Source organism: Anser brachyrhynchus (assembly GCF_964034855.1).
Source record: "Anser brachyrhynchus genome assembly, chromosome: 8".
In the NCBI taxonomy this organism is placed as follows: domain Eukaryota; kingdom Metazoa; phylum Chordata; class Aves; order Anseriformes; family Anatidae; genus Anser; species Anser brachyrhynchus.
In genome coordinates this window covers 24,150,748-24,166,241 of record NC_137702.1, presented here as the reverse complement: position 1 = coordinate 24,166,241, position 15,494 = coordinate 24,150,748, and the positions used below count along the sequence as shown (strand labels likewise).

At 58.8% G+C, this 15,494-nt stretch overlaps 1 protein-coding gene across 5 annotated transcripts in view; it reads right to left on the bottom strand.

The window, feature by feature from the left end:
• Positions 1–14,879, bottom strand: part of NOS1AP (nitric oxide synthase 1 adaptor protein) — a 36,459-nt gene extending 21,580 nt beyond the window's left edge. Inside the window, exons 1-2 of one of the 5 annotated variants that reach the window (XM_080602106.1) lie at positions 14,729–14,879; positions 3,942–4,013 (exon numbers count right to left, since the gene is read on the bottom strand). In XM_080602106.1, the coding sequence (XP_080458232.1) occupies positions 3,942–3,956 (15 nt within the window). In that variant the 5' untranslated portion in view covers positions 3,957–4,013; positions 14,729–14,879. Of the gene's footprint in view, positions 1–3,941; positions 4,014–10,373; positions 10,579–14,728 lie in introns of those variants that run through there. The other 4 variants (XM_080602107.1, XM_080602108.1, XM_080602103.1 and 1 more) reach the window with 4 other exon arrangements.
• Positions 14,880–15,494: the final 615 nt, after the last annotated feature.

Here is a 15,494-nt window from a genome sequence, read left to right as displayed (position 1 = left end):
TTTCACATGCCCTTGCTCAAAACAGCCACAGAACAATTTACCCTTAGAGACTGCAGCCGGGGGCAGGCTCCGAGGGACTGAATAGGAAACCCGGAGGGACAGCAGCACTCGCTGCACCCGTGCTCGCTGCCAGCTGTGGGCCATAACTCGGGGTTTTCCTCTCATAAACAGAGGATTCCTCAGCATTTCGCTGCAGCCCGGGAAGCCACGATCTCGGTTGGATGCTCCTGCACTGCCCCAGCCCCTCCGTGCCACGTTTGTGGGCTGGATTCTGATGTCGCTATCCCCTCCTTGGCCGTTTGGTGCACGGAACCACCCAGAACAAGCCTCCCCGTTGCATGAAGCCAAACCCACCGGGAATTAGTTCTAGCAGTGAAGAAGCTGGGACCTGGTATAGCCAGCAAGCTGCAGCTACCGCCTGCCGTAAGGGCGGGCGAAGGCTCTGCGCGCTCCCCAGGAGCGAGCCCTGCTCTGCCCCAGGGCATTCCCACCCAGGTTTGCGCCAGGCGGCGGCTCCGCACCGCTGGGCGATGCAGCAGGGAACTGATAACTGATTATTCAAACAGTGCCGGGCCCTTGGGGGTGAGCAGAGAAGCACAAGCGTGTAATGGCACCCACACCAGTCATCACGCAGGTACGTGGCCAGCGCCGACACCGGTGCAAGGTCTGACGCAGACGGGAGGTTATTTCGCTATGAAGTTAAGCAGCGCTGGCAGAGCAATAAACCCGCCTGGAAACCTTTGCCCTTTTTGCTCTGATTGTCAGGATGCCGAAAGAGCAATTGAAATTATGACAAATACCCCACCGGTTCCTCCCAGATGGAAGGCAATCCCGTCCGTCCTGGATGGTGATGTGAAGCCATTAGCTCGCCCTGCACCCAGCGCTGTTTGCAAGGAGCCAGCTGCCTTCCTCGCCCCCTCCAGGCGCGCCCCCAGCCCGCCGCCACGCACCACCCACCCTCGGCAGATTGCTTTCAAACCCTGCTCCGTTCCCCTGCACAAACCACACGGGCTGTGTTGTTTGCCTTCCTTTTTTTCTCTCTCCTCAAGCAAGACATAAATGGCCTAACACTTTTAAACACCCTCTGCGGTGCAAACAGGTATATCTCAAAGGTTTTAATTAAATGTGCGCCAGATGACACCACGTGTTCTATGCAAATAACCGTCCAAGCGCACCCATTTTCACACCAACTGTGCACGTGGCTGTCGGAGGAGGCAAAATTCGGCTTTCAGCAGGCTTCTTAAAATTCAGAAATTTTGCCAATTTGCTTTAAAAAAAAAAAAAAAAAGCTCAGCTATGCGAAGTAGCAAAAGTCCCACAAAATCAGATGTACCTGACGGAGTAGGAGGTCTGGAGGAGCCAGGCATTAAAGTGCCTGAAATGCCTTGTGGTTCTGAGCCTGCAAACCTCTGCTGGACACTTCCCAGAAACAGGCTTGCAGGAGACCTCCACGTAAGCAGCATTTAAAACAGTGACTATATAGGATTTCAACCTGGCTTAAGGCCACGTTCGGCAATCCGAGCAGCAAAAAGGAGGACTCGAAACCCTCCAGAAGGACTGCGCCAAGCCCCGGCCAGGTAACACGGGCTGCGCTGGAGAGGTGCCAGCAGCACGAGGAGGATTTTGCATTTTGCATGTATTTACATCATAACACCACGAGAAAACATACAGCTAGGGCTGCCATTTAGGGCCCGACCGCAGCGCTCAAGCATTCCGGGAAAAGAAGAAAATAAAAGGATGTCTAGCAGCCAGTTCAGGCATTTTAAACTCAACTCTTCAGCAGCTGAGAGCGCCTGGGGTTGGGAAGACGCGGCACGTCGGCGCAGTAAGCCCCTCGCTGGCAGCAGCTCCTTTCTGAATCCCTCCAGCTCAGCAGCTCCGTTCGGGGCAGGCTGGCTGCAGCTCTAACCAGTGTTTAATTACCGTTGAATTTGGGACCTTCTGAGGTTCAGGTGCCCACCGACAACCTAAGGAGACTAAGGGATGGATCCCTCCCGGCTGCAGAGGCAGGGAGCGTTTGGGAGGTACGCCCAGCCCGGCTCTTCCGAGCGCGCAGCGACCTGGACTGGGTCACCCTCTGCGAGGCGAGGAGGAGAAAGGGAAAAGCCTCTCTGGCTCCAGACCCAAGAAAGAGACCTCCGGCGGAGGCGTGCTGTGCTGCGGGGGAGCGGGCGGGCGGCAGGCAGCGCAGGAATGCCAGCAATGCCTGCTATGCGCCTCCTGCCCTGCTCCCCGGGTCAGGGCTCCGTCCAAGCGGGATGCTGCAGTCCAACCCCATCCTCCATCACCTCCCGGGTTGTTCCCCCCCTCCCCAGGACCCCTGCTGCCAGGCAGGGTGCCTCCGTGCACATTTTTATCCTTTGGTACATTGAGCCAAAACCCAGCGGGGGGGTAGCCCAAAGGCTGCTCCTTCACCAGCAGCGAGAACAAGCAGGGAGACCCCACGTTTGCCCTAAAACAGGCACCGCATCAAAAGCTGCATAAAATCCAGGGTCAGCAGCTGCTCTGAACGCGATGCACAGAACTGCTAGAGCTCGCACGTCAAGTTCTCCTCTTGCTCCCTGTCTGTGCCTAAACACGCTTTTTCTTTGCCCCTTTTCCCCGTGCCAATGGGTAGGGAGTGCTGTGCTCCCAGCTCCCCTGGGGAACTTCCCCGACCTCCAGCCGAGCCGACACCAGCCCCGGCACCCAGCCTGTGCCCCCGCAGCCCCACCAGGGCACGAAGGGCCCCGTATACGTGACCCCCCATCACGCCACCCCTCCTGGCACCCTTTTCGCAAGCAGCACCCCAAAGCCAGAAATAAATTCGGAGTCCCTCTGGCAGGCCACATCTGCAGACTCGCATCCTTTAACAACTTGCATCTGTCCCGCGTTACCCCGGACCAAGGCAGCTCGAGCACATGTTTCAAACACATCGTTTGTCTGAAGAAATCATTATTTTACCCTAATTTGCATCCGCTCACAGCTTCAGCTACGAATTGTCTAGGCCGGGCTTAAGTCTGCTTCCATCGGTCCATGAGGACTGCTTTGTTTGGTTTTGCTTTTAAACATTTGGGTTTATTTAAGCTCCCAAAGCTGTGCCAGTCCTCTCGCCCTGATGTGGAGCTGTGTGATTTTGGGGCCAGAGAAGTTTCTTTTTTTTTTTTTTTTTTTTTTTTAGCAGCCTTACCCCAAACGTCTCTTCCCAGAACAACAGGGGTCCCGGGGGACGAGGAGGAAACAGCCGCCTACAGACCTCAGAGAGCTCTCCATGGCATAACAGATCCCAACCCCAGCCTGCAACCAAGGTGAGCAAATCTAAAAAATTAAAAATACATAAAAGACCCAAAGACCTCGCCCCCAGGCCACGACATTAAGCACTGCCGAGGGCAGCGTGCAGGAAAGCTGTTGAGAGAAGCCCACGAGCTCTCTCCGTGCTGAAATTTTGGAGCGAACAAAGAAAGAAACAAACAAACCCAAACATCACCGCCAGCCCCGGGGGGAGGCTGGAGGCTTCCCGGCCGCACGCGGCAGGCAGGGGAGCGGAGGAAGAGCTGCTCTGGTGGCTGCCGGCCAGGCATTATGCGGCCGGAGCGCCGAGCACCCTGCCCGTGCCTATTTCGGGAAGTCGGATGATTTCATAGCCAGCTGACATCCCCTGACCTGCTCGCCGCCGAGCGAGCCCCGCAGCTCGCCCACGTGCTGCCGGTTTCTCCGCACTCGGGGCTTTAAATTCGCACGGGGCCGTCAGCCAGGAGCAAACCTGCCCGCACACCACCCGCGTTTTCGGGCAGCTGATGCGTGCAGCCGGGGCACGCGGGACGTCCTGGGTACCCCAGGTGCCGGGGATGCTGCGGGGTGGCAGCGTGACACGCGGTACACGGATGTTTTGATGGAGGGAGCTGCAGAGTTAGGGACGACCCCGGGGAAGGGGCGCAGAGGGGCACCCCCGCGGCACTCACCCTGATCCGCCGCATGGCCGTCACGATCTCCACCCTGCTGTTGGGCCGCGGCACATCCAGGCTGCCTATGTACTGCGGGGAGAGAAAGAGCAGGTTAGGGGCCGCTGCTCGGAGCACGGCAAGCAGCCTCCTCGCCTCCCCCCACACCCAGAGGCCCCCCGGTGCTCCCCAGCCCTGCCTCCCGCCCGCACCCAGGCGCCCTTTGCATGCCCCGGGCTGGTAACGCCGACCCCGTTGCAGCAGGACCTCGAAACTCCACTGAGCAGATGGGAACCGGGCCCTGGGGGCGGCTCGGAAAGATGGGTCACTGGGAGAAGGAACAGAGCAAAAGCTGGGGTGGCACAGGGTGCGGTGATCCTGAGCGGGGGACCACAGCGTGCAGGCACAGGGACCGGGCATTGCCCCACCTGCCTGTCCCTAGGAGCAAGACAAGTCCCCACGCGAGCATCCTTTCTGCCTGGCAGATGAACAGAGTTGCTTTCTTGTAAGAAAACCCTGCCACAACTCCAATGACTCAAGCGGGGTAGTCCTTTGCAGGTGGTGCAGCAGCCTGTGGGGTGCAGCGCAGCTCGGGCTTCCCACCACATGAAGGGACACGAGATGGTCTGCACCACTGTTTGCTCTTTATGGTATTCCTGCTTGCCAGAAAGAGCCAGATCGATCTCTTTAATAAATCAAGAAGGAAAAGCGCGAGCTGTGCAAAGCCCAGCTGGAGCCTGGTGCCCCCCCGAACCAGCACCACTCCTCCCTAAGCAGGCATCACGCACCAAGGGGGCGAGGAGGCTTTCAAACATCTCCTGACCTGAAACCAACGCTTTTTGGGGAGGGCGATGGTAATTCAGGGCATGAAACACAGAGCCACGGCAGCACACACAGCCACAAGGCTTCAGCCCTGGTAAAGGAGCACAGCTTCAGCGAGCAGCCCAGCAGCACTCACTTGCCCCCCCACTGGCATCAAAGCCCACGGGGGTAACCCAAAATCCCCCCAGCTGCACCGAGTCACCTGCGACAGACGGGATACGGGAATACCCCTGCGATAGCTGGGGCAGCCTGCCCTGCGACAGGCCCTTCCCTGTTAATTACAGCCCTTCCCTGTTAATTACGACCCCTTACATCCTATCCTGGGCACGCTGGAGCAGAACAAGCCCCGCTGGCTGAGCTGAGCACCCGCACAGAGCCCTGCACTGATCCTGCTCCCACGGGAGGATGCAGGTGATGGCCACAGCCCCCAGCACCGGCAGGACTGGGCAGCCAGTGCTGTGAGGACACAAAGAGAGCGGATATAAAAATAACCATCCAACAGCTGGCTTGGCCATCATGTGCCGCGGCGGTGCAGGAAAGCCTTATGCAATGGGAATTAAGCCCCGCGCCGCAGCCCGGGCAGAGGCAGCAGGCACCTTCTGAACGGCAGCGGCTGAAGCCCAACCACAAAGGCAGCAGTCCTGGCCAGCTCGCAATCACACACCCTACATGGAGCCTTCCTACTTCAAGATTTAGGTCTAAGAGGCATCTATTCCACCAATCACTTTCCTTTTTTTTTTTTTTCCCCTTTTATTTATTTTAATACAAAGTCTGGAAAGCAGCACGAGATGGCCACCAGACAGCTACGCCGTGCCTGCTACCCCACAGGATGCACCTCTGCCCCAAACCCAGGTACCAGAGCATCCTGCTGCCATCTGCCTCAACCCCATCAGCCTCACCTTGCTTCACACAGACACTGTGCTCAGCCCCAAAACATCCACCTCTGCCCCTGCTCTGGAAGTGGGTATTTTTAATTTATTTTTTTTTTTTTGCACATTTCACAAAATCCAGCAGATGGACCAAGGCCCTGGGCTATTTCAGCGCTGAGGACAGAAACCACAAGCGGGAAGTGCCCTGCAGAGGAACAACCCTTCACAGGGCGGTGAGCATCCCCCAAAAAATGCAGACGTGGAGGTCAGCCTCCAGCCAGCTCCTCCCCGGCAAAGGAGCGGGGCTGGCGTGAGAACCGCCGTGCTTATCAGCCTCTCGCATGCGATAAGCGCCCCGACGGCTGCTCCGGCCCCGCTCTCCTCCAGCCTCCTACTCACGGCCCCGAGCCTCGTCCTGCCACGGGCTGTGGGAACGAGACGGGGACGAGGCTGAGCCTCCAGAGCGGAGGCAGCCCCACGCAGCCTCCTCGTCCCCCAGAAAACCAAGAGATGCATTTTGCCAGTGCAACGCTTGCACAGCCCATTGAGCTTTTCTTTCCCCCCTGCTCCTTGAGGTTGTTTAATACTCTTCTGCCCCAGCAGCGACGAGTTTTCTTGAGGTGCTTTTCCAGGGACACCTCCTGAGCCTTGTCCGCGGGGCCGGGGAAGCCTTGCTGGAGAGGAGCTGCGAAGCGAGGCACGTCGCCTCCCCGCCAGCCAGACCCCGTGCAAAGGTCAGGGCTGAATCATCCCCGGCGGCCAGGGAAGCCCGGGCAGGCTGCCTGGCGGCTCGCCAGCCCCGAAAGCCGCCCCGAGACACGGGGGAAGAGCCGCCGGAGCGAGGAGCCGCGGGCAGGCAGCGGCGCAGAGCGGGCATCATCCCCAGGGTGCTCACCCCAAAATCCTGCCTGCATTCCTCAAGTCCCACAGAAAGCAGGGCAGCGCTTTCCAGCTTCACCCCTTCCCTTCCCACCGCCGTGCTACAGCACCCCGGGGAAGAGCTGAGGCTGCAGCCAGGGCCAGGGCCGAGCTGCGGGAGCGCACCCCAGAACCCAGCACGGTGCGAAGAGGGAAACGCATGGCGGTGACCCCAGCACCGCGGCTTCCCCGAGCGGCCCGGGAGGAGGCAGGTGAGCCCCCCGCGCTCTGCCCTGCCCCGGCTGTGGGGAGGCTTACTCAGGAGGAAGGGAAAAGTCAGCGTGCCAGCTGCCTTCCATGGAAAAGCCTCGGCGTCCCAGCCCAGGCAGTCATGTGCCAGCTCCCTGTGACATGGGGACACGGGGACGGGGCTGGCCCTGGGTGCAAGGTGCCAGAGCCACGCAGCCCAAGGCCACCAGGCAGCGGGAGCCAAAAGCCCCCCAGGGCTTCTCACCTGCCGAGCAGCCCATGAAATGACTTCACTAGCACGGCAAAAACCACGTCCCTGCTGCAGAGAAGCCGTGTGGCACTCGGGAAGGTTATTTATAGCCCGCAGCGAGCAGTCCCGGGCTCCATCACTCCGCAGCTCCGCTCCTGGCTGAGCAGACCTCGCCGAGCAGCGGAGAGCTGCCAGCAGAAACAGCCCCCGGGCGCAGCTGCCAAGCCTCTCGCAGCCAGCTAGAGGTGCGGAGCTTCGAGCAACCTGCTGCCCTCTTCCAGCGCTGCCTGGTGCCAGCAAACCCGGCCAGGGGACGAGAAACGCCTGCGAGGGGAGCCTGCAGCAGGGCAAGGGGCTGGCCCAGGTGGGAGATGCCTGCGGCTCGGCTCGCTTCGGGTCCCCTCCGCAGCCAGCGGGCACTGCCACCATCGCAGCCCCGCGAGGGGACAGGCAGGCGAGCCGCCCCGTCTGCTGGGAGCTGGCAGGATTCACGGGAGGGGACGTACTGGATCCCAGTGAAGTCTCCTCCGTGTCCTGTCTCCAAACATAGACAGCAGCAGATGCTCAGTTCGTTCTCAGTTTCCCACGCACAAAAGTGGAGAAAAAGTACTGACAAACGCGATAGAAAATGCTTGGTTGCCAAGATCCCTTAAGGGTAGGGAAAAAAACCACAAAAGCCCATCCAAACCCCAAAAACCCTGCCTGCCAAGAGTGCTGCGCACATCACATCTCCCCTCTCCTGGGGGACCGCGTACATTAGGGCACTGCCAACAGATCAATGAGTGCGGGACCAAAGGATCAAAACTGCTTGCAAATAATGGGTATGGCAGAGCTACACCCGAGCTGCCTTCAGGTTTTGTTCCGCAGCACCGTGACTTTGGGAACATAAAGAGCAAGCTCGCGTCCCCTCCTCCCTGCCCCAAGTGGAGCAGCCACGCCAGGCAGAGAGGTGGAGGAGGACAGAAGGTGTCTTTACTCTATAAATACCCATTTATTTAAACAGGAAACCATTGCACAAGTGGGAATTCATGCCAGCTCCCCTGCGACACGCTGCAGCTCACAGCTCTTTCATCCGAATGCTTCAGCACACTCCAGAGGCCTGCCTTTTGATTTTATTCAACAATTCAGACCACAATGGGCAGAAATTGAAGCCTGCCTTCCCTTGGAGCCAGCTCCTCCGATTCCCACTGGCCCGGTCGAGGCACTTCAGAGACACGGAGGCTTTCGGTGCCAAGAGAGGTGGCCAGCAAAAACAGCTCACAAAGTGTGAAGCACATTACCATCCCTAAGGAGATGGAGCAGGATTTTCCAACCATGGGGTTTATCTCCAGCAAACGGATTAAGATAATCCTCGGAGGACGCTGCGCTCCGACGTGGTGTCCCCGTGCCAGAGCATATGGCTGTGAGCGGCTCTGGCGTGCAGCGCAGCGCAAACCCCTCTCCTGACGGCGTCGCCTTCGACAGCACTGCTTGCTTTTCATCACCCTTTGTGCTTGGGAAAGGCCAAAACCCGACAGCGGTGACCACTGCCAGGACAAAGGTGGCAGCGGGCGGGTCGAGGATCAACACCAGGTACCAGGAAAAGGAGAAAGAAGAGGCGGAGGAGGAAGGTGCAGCGCTTGCTGCCTGGGCTGCTCCAGCCTACCAACACCCCTGTAATTCTGCCAGAGGCTGTTTGGGGACAGGACACAAGGGGTTTTTCTTCTTTCAAGGGGTTTTCTTCTTTCTGTGCTCCCACAAAGCTCTGCTCTAAACCTGCGTTTCTCATTTTGCCGCCTCGCTGTGCGCTCCGTGCCTCGCTCAGACAAGAGCCGTGTGGGTTTAAGCGCTCGGGATTCTTGGGGATAAAAGGAACTAAAGGAGTGTAAGCATTTAATTAATCTCCACCAATCTAATAAAAGGATGGAGTAATTGTCTAAGCCATCTGCATCCTGCATCTGGCATCAGGAGCTGCTGGAGAAACACACAAATTCAGGAGCAGGGCTCACACGGCTCGTGCTTGGCAGTAACGCGTGCCACAGGACACAATAAAAGAAAGAGGCGCTAACAAAGGCTCACGCACCACCCCGGTGTCACCGCCACACCAGCAGCACGGAGGAGAGATGAGATGTGAGCATGCTGGGGGCAACGAGGCCGTGCCCCACTGCTCCCCCCAAGCCCCCGTTCCCGCCCCAGGCGGGCAGGGAAGGGGCAGAGCACCCAGGGAAAGGGACTGAGGAAGGGTGCCGCTGTGCAGCAGGTGCTGGCAGTACAACAGCACCCAGCTCCGATAACCCACTTTGCATCCCTTCACTCCTGAAATTGGAGCAGCCATTCCCAGGAACGGTCACAAAGCAGGTTTTAAGTTTGCTCCATAAACAACTCCTCTGCCGTGCTCCCCGCAGCGCGGTGCCCTCCGCGGGACAGGCAACGGCCTCCGCAGACAAACCCCCCCAGCCTCGAGGAGGAGAGGGGGAACAGCACAGCTCCCGCACCCTCCAGCAGGACGCGGGCATGCCAGCAGGCCACTGCACGGAACGGGGTGCCAGAGCCGTGGTCCTTCCCCTGCCAGCACCTCTGCTCCGAGGGCAACGGCGTACGAGAGATGCCCGCCTCCCTGCCGCTCTTTTATAGGAACTCTTACACCAGCGTTTATCCAAGTCGACCCCACTTGGAGTATCTCGTCATCGTGACAACCCTATCCCCCATGAATAGCAAAGGGAGGCCAGATTTTACGCTTTTGCTTCCCGAATTTTGTGGCTTGCTGCCCCCCTGCCTACCCCCAGCTACCTGCCCAACGCGGACAGAAGCTCGGCTGCTCCTCGCGCTGCTCAGAGGTCGCGAGCACCCCGCTGTGGGATGCCACAGCCCAAACGCAGTAAGAGCCCGAGAGGTCCCAGCAGAAAAGAACAACGCAGGGCTTCCTGCCAAACCCGCAGGCAAGAATGGTTTATATTTGTACGGAGAAACAGCAAGCCCTGACTTCGGGCGGGCGGCCCTGACCTCTCCCAGCGCACCGCAAATGGCACGGGGCTCCTCCGTCCGCTCACACGGCGAGTTCCTCGCCTTGGAGAGCTGGGGGAAGAGCTGTCCTGCTGCACCCCAGCCGCCCCTCCATGGCGCCCCAGGGGTACCCGTGCCGGAGGATGCCCGCGGTGCCCAGCGCCCCGGGGCCGCGTCCCCAGGTGATGCTGCGGGGAGGCTGAGGAGGGCTCCTCGGCAAAGCAGCGGGGCGACCCCGCTCCTGCCACCTCCACCAGCATTCGGGACGGGGTGGAAGGACTCACCCAACTCCCGGATCGCAGCTGGGGCACCACCGAGGGATGGGACCCCGGGGGGAAGGCGCAGAAGAACCGCGCAAAAGGCGCTGGAGGAGGGGAGGGGGGCGGTGGAAAACCCACCGGGGGGCGCGCGCCCGCTGCCCACCTTGGCCTCGAAGCAGATGCCGTGCTGGAAGGCGTCCTCGTTGTGCAGGGGGATGCGGAGGTCGTGCCGGTCGTCCACCAGGTTGTACTTGGACTTGGCGGGCATGGCGGCCCCGCTGCCCTGCGGCGCGCCCGGCCCCGCCGCCGCGCACCCTCCGCCCCTCGCCGCCCGCCGGCCCCGGGGCGGGGACGCGCCGCCGCGCAGCGCGGGGGGGAGCGGGCACGGGGGGCGCCCGGAGGGCCCCGCGTTGCCCCGGGGAGGGAGGGAGGGAAGGAAGGAAGGAAGGAGGGGCTGGGAAAAAAAAAAAATCCCCAAGAAAAAAAAAAAAAAAAATCAGCCAAAAGGGGCGCTGGGGAAGTCACCGCTGACATCTAGTGCGCGGCCCCGGCTCTGCAGCCCGGCGCCGGGGAGGGTGGAAAAGGAAATAGGGGAATAAAAAAAGGGGAGAAAGGCCGGCGAGTGGTTAAAGAGGCGCTGGGGCTTGGTGGGATCGAGGGGATAGAGCCGTGGCATGCTCTGACCCCTCGGGCTGGGAGCTGAGCCCTGGGATGCTGAGGGGAGGTAAAAGGGATGAGCGGCTTCGTATCCAGGTACACCAACGTCAGACACCACGGAAATCAAGCAGGCTAGAAAGGAAAAATTTCGGTCTTCTGTTTTGTGAAAGGCCAGCCGTTGTGACCTGAGCACACCATGCCCTATAAAAGCCCTGAGAAGTTGTGAACTGGCTCCCCACCTGGCTAACCCCCCAGCATGGCTTTCCACTTGTACAGGAGCTCACTTGCGCAGTGCTGGCTGCAAGCTGGGGTGTTTCACCCCTTGTATCATGTGTGGGGTGCTCCCCCAGGCAGGGCCCAGTCCCCGGGTGCTTTAACAGCCCGGAGGCTCATCAACACATGGCTGCAGGGCTCGGGCTGGTCCCTCCTGAGCACTGGAGGTGGCACCCAGGACACCAGGCACCCACATCCCCCCTGCACAGGACACCCCCGTGCCCCACAGGAGCCCTTCCCTCTCTCTGCCCGCACGGCCCTACACGTGCCTTGGGTTTCCGAGTGACTGCAGTGCAGGCTCTTCACCCTCCCCTGGAGAGCAGGTTCAGGGCTATCGATTTTTCAGACTGAATCAGCACACTGAAACTTTTCTTGAGCTTCAGACATCATTGATAGCCAACCCAGGGTGTGCTGTTTGAGCCACATCTGACAACCAGTTTTGCTCGGGCTCCCTGGGTGAACTTTCCACCATCACCAGCTCCAGAGGCCGGGACGGCGCTCCCGGCACGGCCAGGTACGCCAGGAGATAAGGAAGGGCTGCGCTCAGCGGTGCCCACAGGAATGCCTGCGCTGGGCTCAGGTGGGATCGCCCAGAGCTGTCAGCACTCGGACAAGCCAACCGAGGGATGATTTCCCACAGGAGGCAAGCAGCCAGCAAGCCCTAGGCTCCTGAAAACATTCACTCCTTAGTTCTGGAAGGGGCAGGGATCAGAGACGGCTGGGACAGGCAGAAGGTGGTGGCTGGACGGTACTGAGACTGGGGCTGTTCCGTGGCATTCGATGCTCTGGATTCCTCTAGAGCCTTTGGACCTCTCGTGTCAGCAGATGCAGTATGTGGAACACAGCCTGGAGGGGCAGCAGCTCTTCCTGCAGCCAGCCTGTCCCCAGTCCCTGCCTGCTGCCACTCCAAACATGACTTGTGAGCTGCCTGCAGCCCTGGGCAGCGCTCCCAGGGAGTTAGTTGAGGATACCCGTGACATTTCACCCAGTTCCACGCTCCTGATAAGTCTGCAACGTAACCATGATCTGGGGAAAACGAGGCAATGTCCAACTCTCCTGCCCTTGCACCACCGCCTGCCAAGTGCTCACCACGCCGGCCACCCCCGCGCCAAGGCTGCGGGCACGGGAGCTGCCCAAAGGAGCAGCCAGAGGACCAGCCTTCCGCTCCTGTTTGCCCTGCAAGTCCGGAACCTGCTTCCTCCCTTTCAAAATCAATCATTACGAGCCCCGCAGTTATGCACGTAAGCTGTGCAACCGGTTCGCCTGTTTGCGCAGTCGCTTCCCGGCACGGCGGGCGGCGGGGACAAAGGTCCCGTGTGCCACACGAGCGGGAGCAGACGGCTGCCACCGAGGCCAAGGAGACCTGTTGAGGGGAGTATGGCCTGTATAAGCCCGGAATAACCACAAGGACAGTTTGAAGGACTACCATTAGTTTTTATACATATAAAAAAAGCAAAGGACTGCTGGGAACAGCCTCACAAGTGCCAGAGCACAGCGGAGGCGCACAAGAGATGTGCTGCATCCCCCTCGCTGGGGGCTCTCCGGGGGCCCTGTGGGGCTGCTCCGGGGTGCCGGGAGCTCCGTGTGTGCCCTGGGGCCCCCTCCGGGTGGCGGCTGGCAGCGGCTGGCGCTGCCCTGCCACCTCCTGGGCAAGCCCCGAAGCGCAGCCGGGGAGCGCCGCGCAGCGCCGGCACGGCGAGGCTGGAGGAGAGCCGGCAGCGAGCGGCCTGCTCCTGTCCGGCGGTGTCTGCTCCTGTCCCCCCGAAGCTACTCGGGCTCTGCACCCTTTGCATCGGAAGGACACGCTCATGGCTGCTTGCAGCCTGTAGCAGAAGCCACCCGCGGCGCTCGGTGTGCTCCGGGCACCGCAGCCTCTCCGGAGAGCTTCGTGTCCCCAGCTGCAGGACAACACCTGTACCTTGGCACTGGCAGCAGCTCAGCACACACCGGGAGGACAAAACCCTCCTCTTCTTGCTGCTAGCCCTCTCGAAACAAGTAATCTGATGTACCTACAGACGCCTACTCCATAGCCATCATCGCACACGTTGCTTCCGTGGCTGTACTGTGGCAGAGATTTGGGAAAACACACCGTGCCCGAGTTTTGGGAAAACACACCGAGCCCTGTTTGTGCTCGGCAGGCCACTCCTCCAGGGAGCGATAAGAACAAGGGCTTTTGGCCATATGCAAATATTTTTGTTATTCTGCTGGCGGTGGGTGGGAACAAGAAACGTCACGGAGCATGGCAATGCGAGGAAACGGGCAGATGGCAGCTTTTGCAGCTCTAAGCAATAAATTGTAATGAACATTGGATCTCCGACAGGAATTCAGATAGGAAAGGTAGGATCCAACTCAGAGTTAGTGCTGCAGTTTGCTTTAATGTCCTTCCACAAATTCCTATGGCAACAAACTCTTTTAGGGTCATGGCCCTGCAATTAAACAGCCTAATAAGTAGAGATTACACTGCTAACATCAAGTCCCTGCTGGCACGGAGCATCCCAAAGCTCAGTATCCATCCAAAATGCATTCCGAGCATCCGTGAACACCACAGTGGGGCTGAGCAGGGAGTCAGCTTGTCCCCAGTCACCTGCGCAGTCCCAGGAGGAAGGAGTGCTAAGCGGTGCACACGGGTCAGCACAGCAATGAGATGCATTTTCTGCCTAATAAAGCCCGGTGATTAGCATCTAAATTGCAATGATTGGGAAGGAAGCAAAAAGTTCAGGAAGGGGAGGAAGGCAAGCCTGCTGGAATTAAGGTCAGGAACTTGCTGGCATTTTCTGACATTTTGTTCTGATGAGCTGGCAGCGCTCATCAGCCAGCCGCGTTTACGTATTTATTTTAGAGGTGTAACTGGGAACAGTTTCAGAGTTGCTTTTAACGCCACAGGCCTGCCTTTGATATCTGCTGGAGCGTGGAAAAAACATTAACGGGACAGCCTGAAAACTCAGATTTGGCCTTCATAGACATTCCGATTCTTTGCAATACCATTTCCTTTCAATTTGTAATTAGCCCAGTTTTTTGGAAGTCCTCCACAGACCCCCAGTCTTGAAGCACTTTTGTTTCAGAAAGACAAACACGCGGTGCTTCTGAAATAAACACGCTCCCTGGAGCAAAACAGGTGCCCGCTAACATCCACATTCCTCCCTGCCAGCCTCAGCCAGCCCCACCACAGGCTGCAAGCAGGCAGCAAGAGCTGGGAGGTTTGGGACCCACAGGACCCCCCAGGAGGCTTGGGACCCCCAGGACCCCCAGCTGGGAGCTGCAGGCTGTGCAAACCCACCCCTGCGAGCCTCCCACCGGGCTCCACGCAGTGCCACTACCCAGGCCCAGCAGCCAGGGAGCTCCCACGGCAGGCTGAAGCGACGCTGCCGCACGCTGAGCATTTTGCAGGCAGCCCATGCAGCACTTACTCATCCCGTGCTAATCTCGGCGGCCCGTTAGCGATAAGTGTGCCTAAATGCCATTATGAGAAAGTCAACACGCTGCGTAAACACAGTTCTTAACCGCCCTCAGCACAATCAGCTGTAGCAGCTCTGAGTAAACTTATCAATACACGTATTAACAGCCATTCATTCAAGAATAAGTGCTTACCTTGATATGTGGGGCTTCTTATCCCCATACCACACACCCCACAGCTCAGCTCCAAGAACCTGGATGGGACTGGAAAGCACCTGCAGCAAGGCACCAAGGGCTGGGTGCAGCCACCCCACTGCTGCCTGCCCCCACAGAAACACCACCCTACTGCACCTAGACCCGGCCCCAGCTGTAGGGTGAGTCCCAGCTCCTTACATCGCCACTCTCCAGGTGCTCTGAATGAGGGAAACAAGCTGCACCATGATGCGTAATGCAGCAGGGAGGGGGAAAAATTAAAATAAAATAAAATAAAATAAAATAAAATAAAATAAAATAAAATAAAATAAAATAAAATAAAATAAAATAAAATAAAATAAAATAAAATAAATAAAATAAAATAAAATGCCAAACCAACAGCTATGGGGGTTGCTGAGGGCAGAGGGAAGGACCCCAAGTGCTGTCCATCCCAAGGGGCCACCTGCAGCAGCCCTCTGGGTGTGCAGCATGCCACCGTGCTGGCTCTGCCAGCCATCGGGCTGAATTTCATCCACAGCTTGTCGTGATGGTGTTCCTAAGGCAGCTTCAGGGCAGAAGGAGAGGGCTTGAGGTCGGTTTTGTCTGAATACAGAGAATTTGCATGTCCAGACCTGCCCTCTCCGTGGGTGCCTGGTCCCCTCGACCCCAGTCCGGAGAGCGTGGCTTTGGCCCTAGCTTTTATGGTGCATCAGGAGAGACGTGGAGACCTGTAGCTTTTGTCAGCTTCTGCAACAAGGAAGAGCAGCTG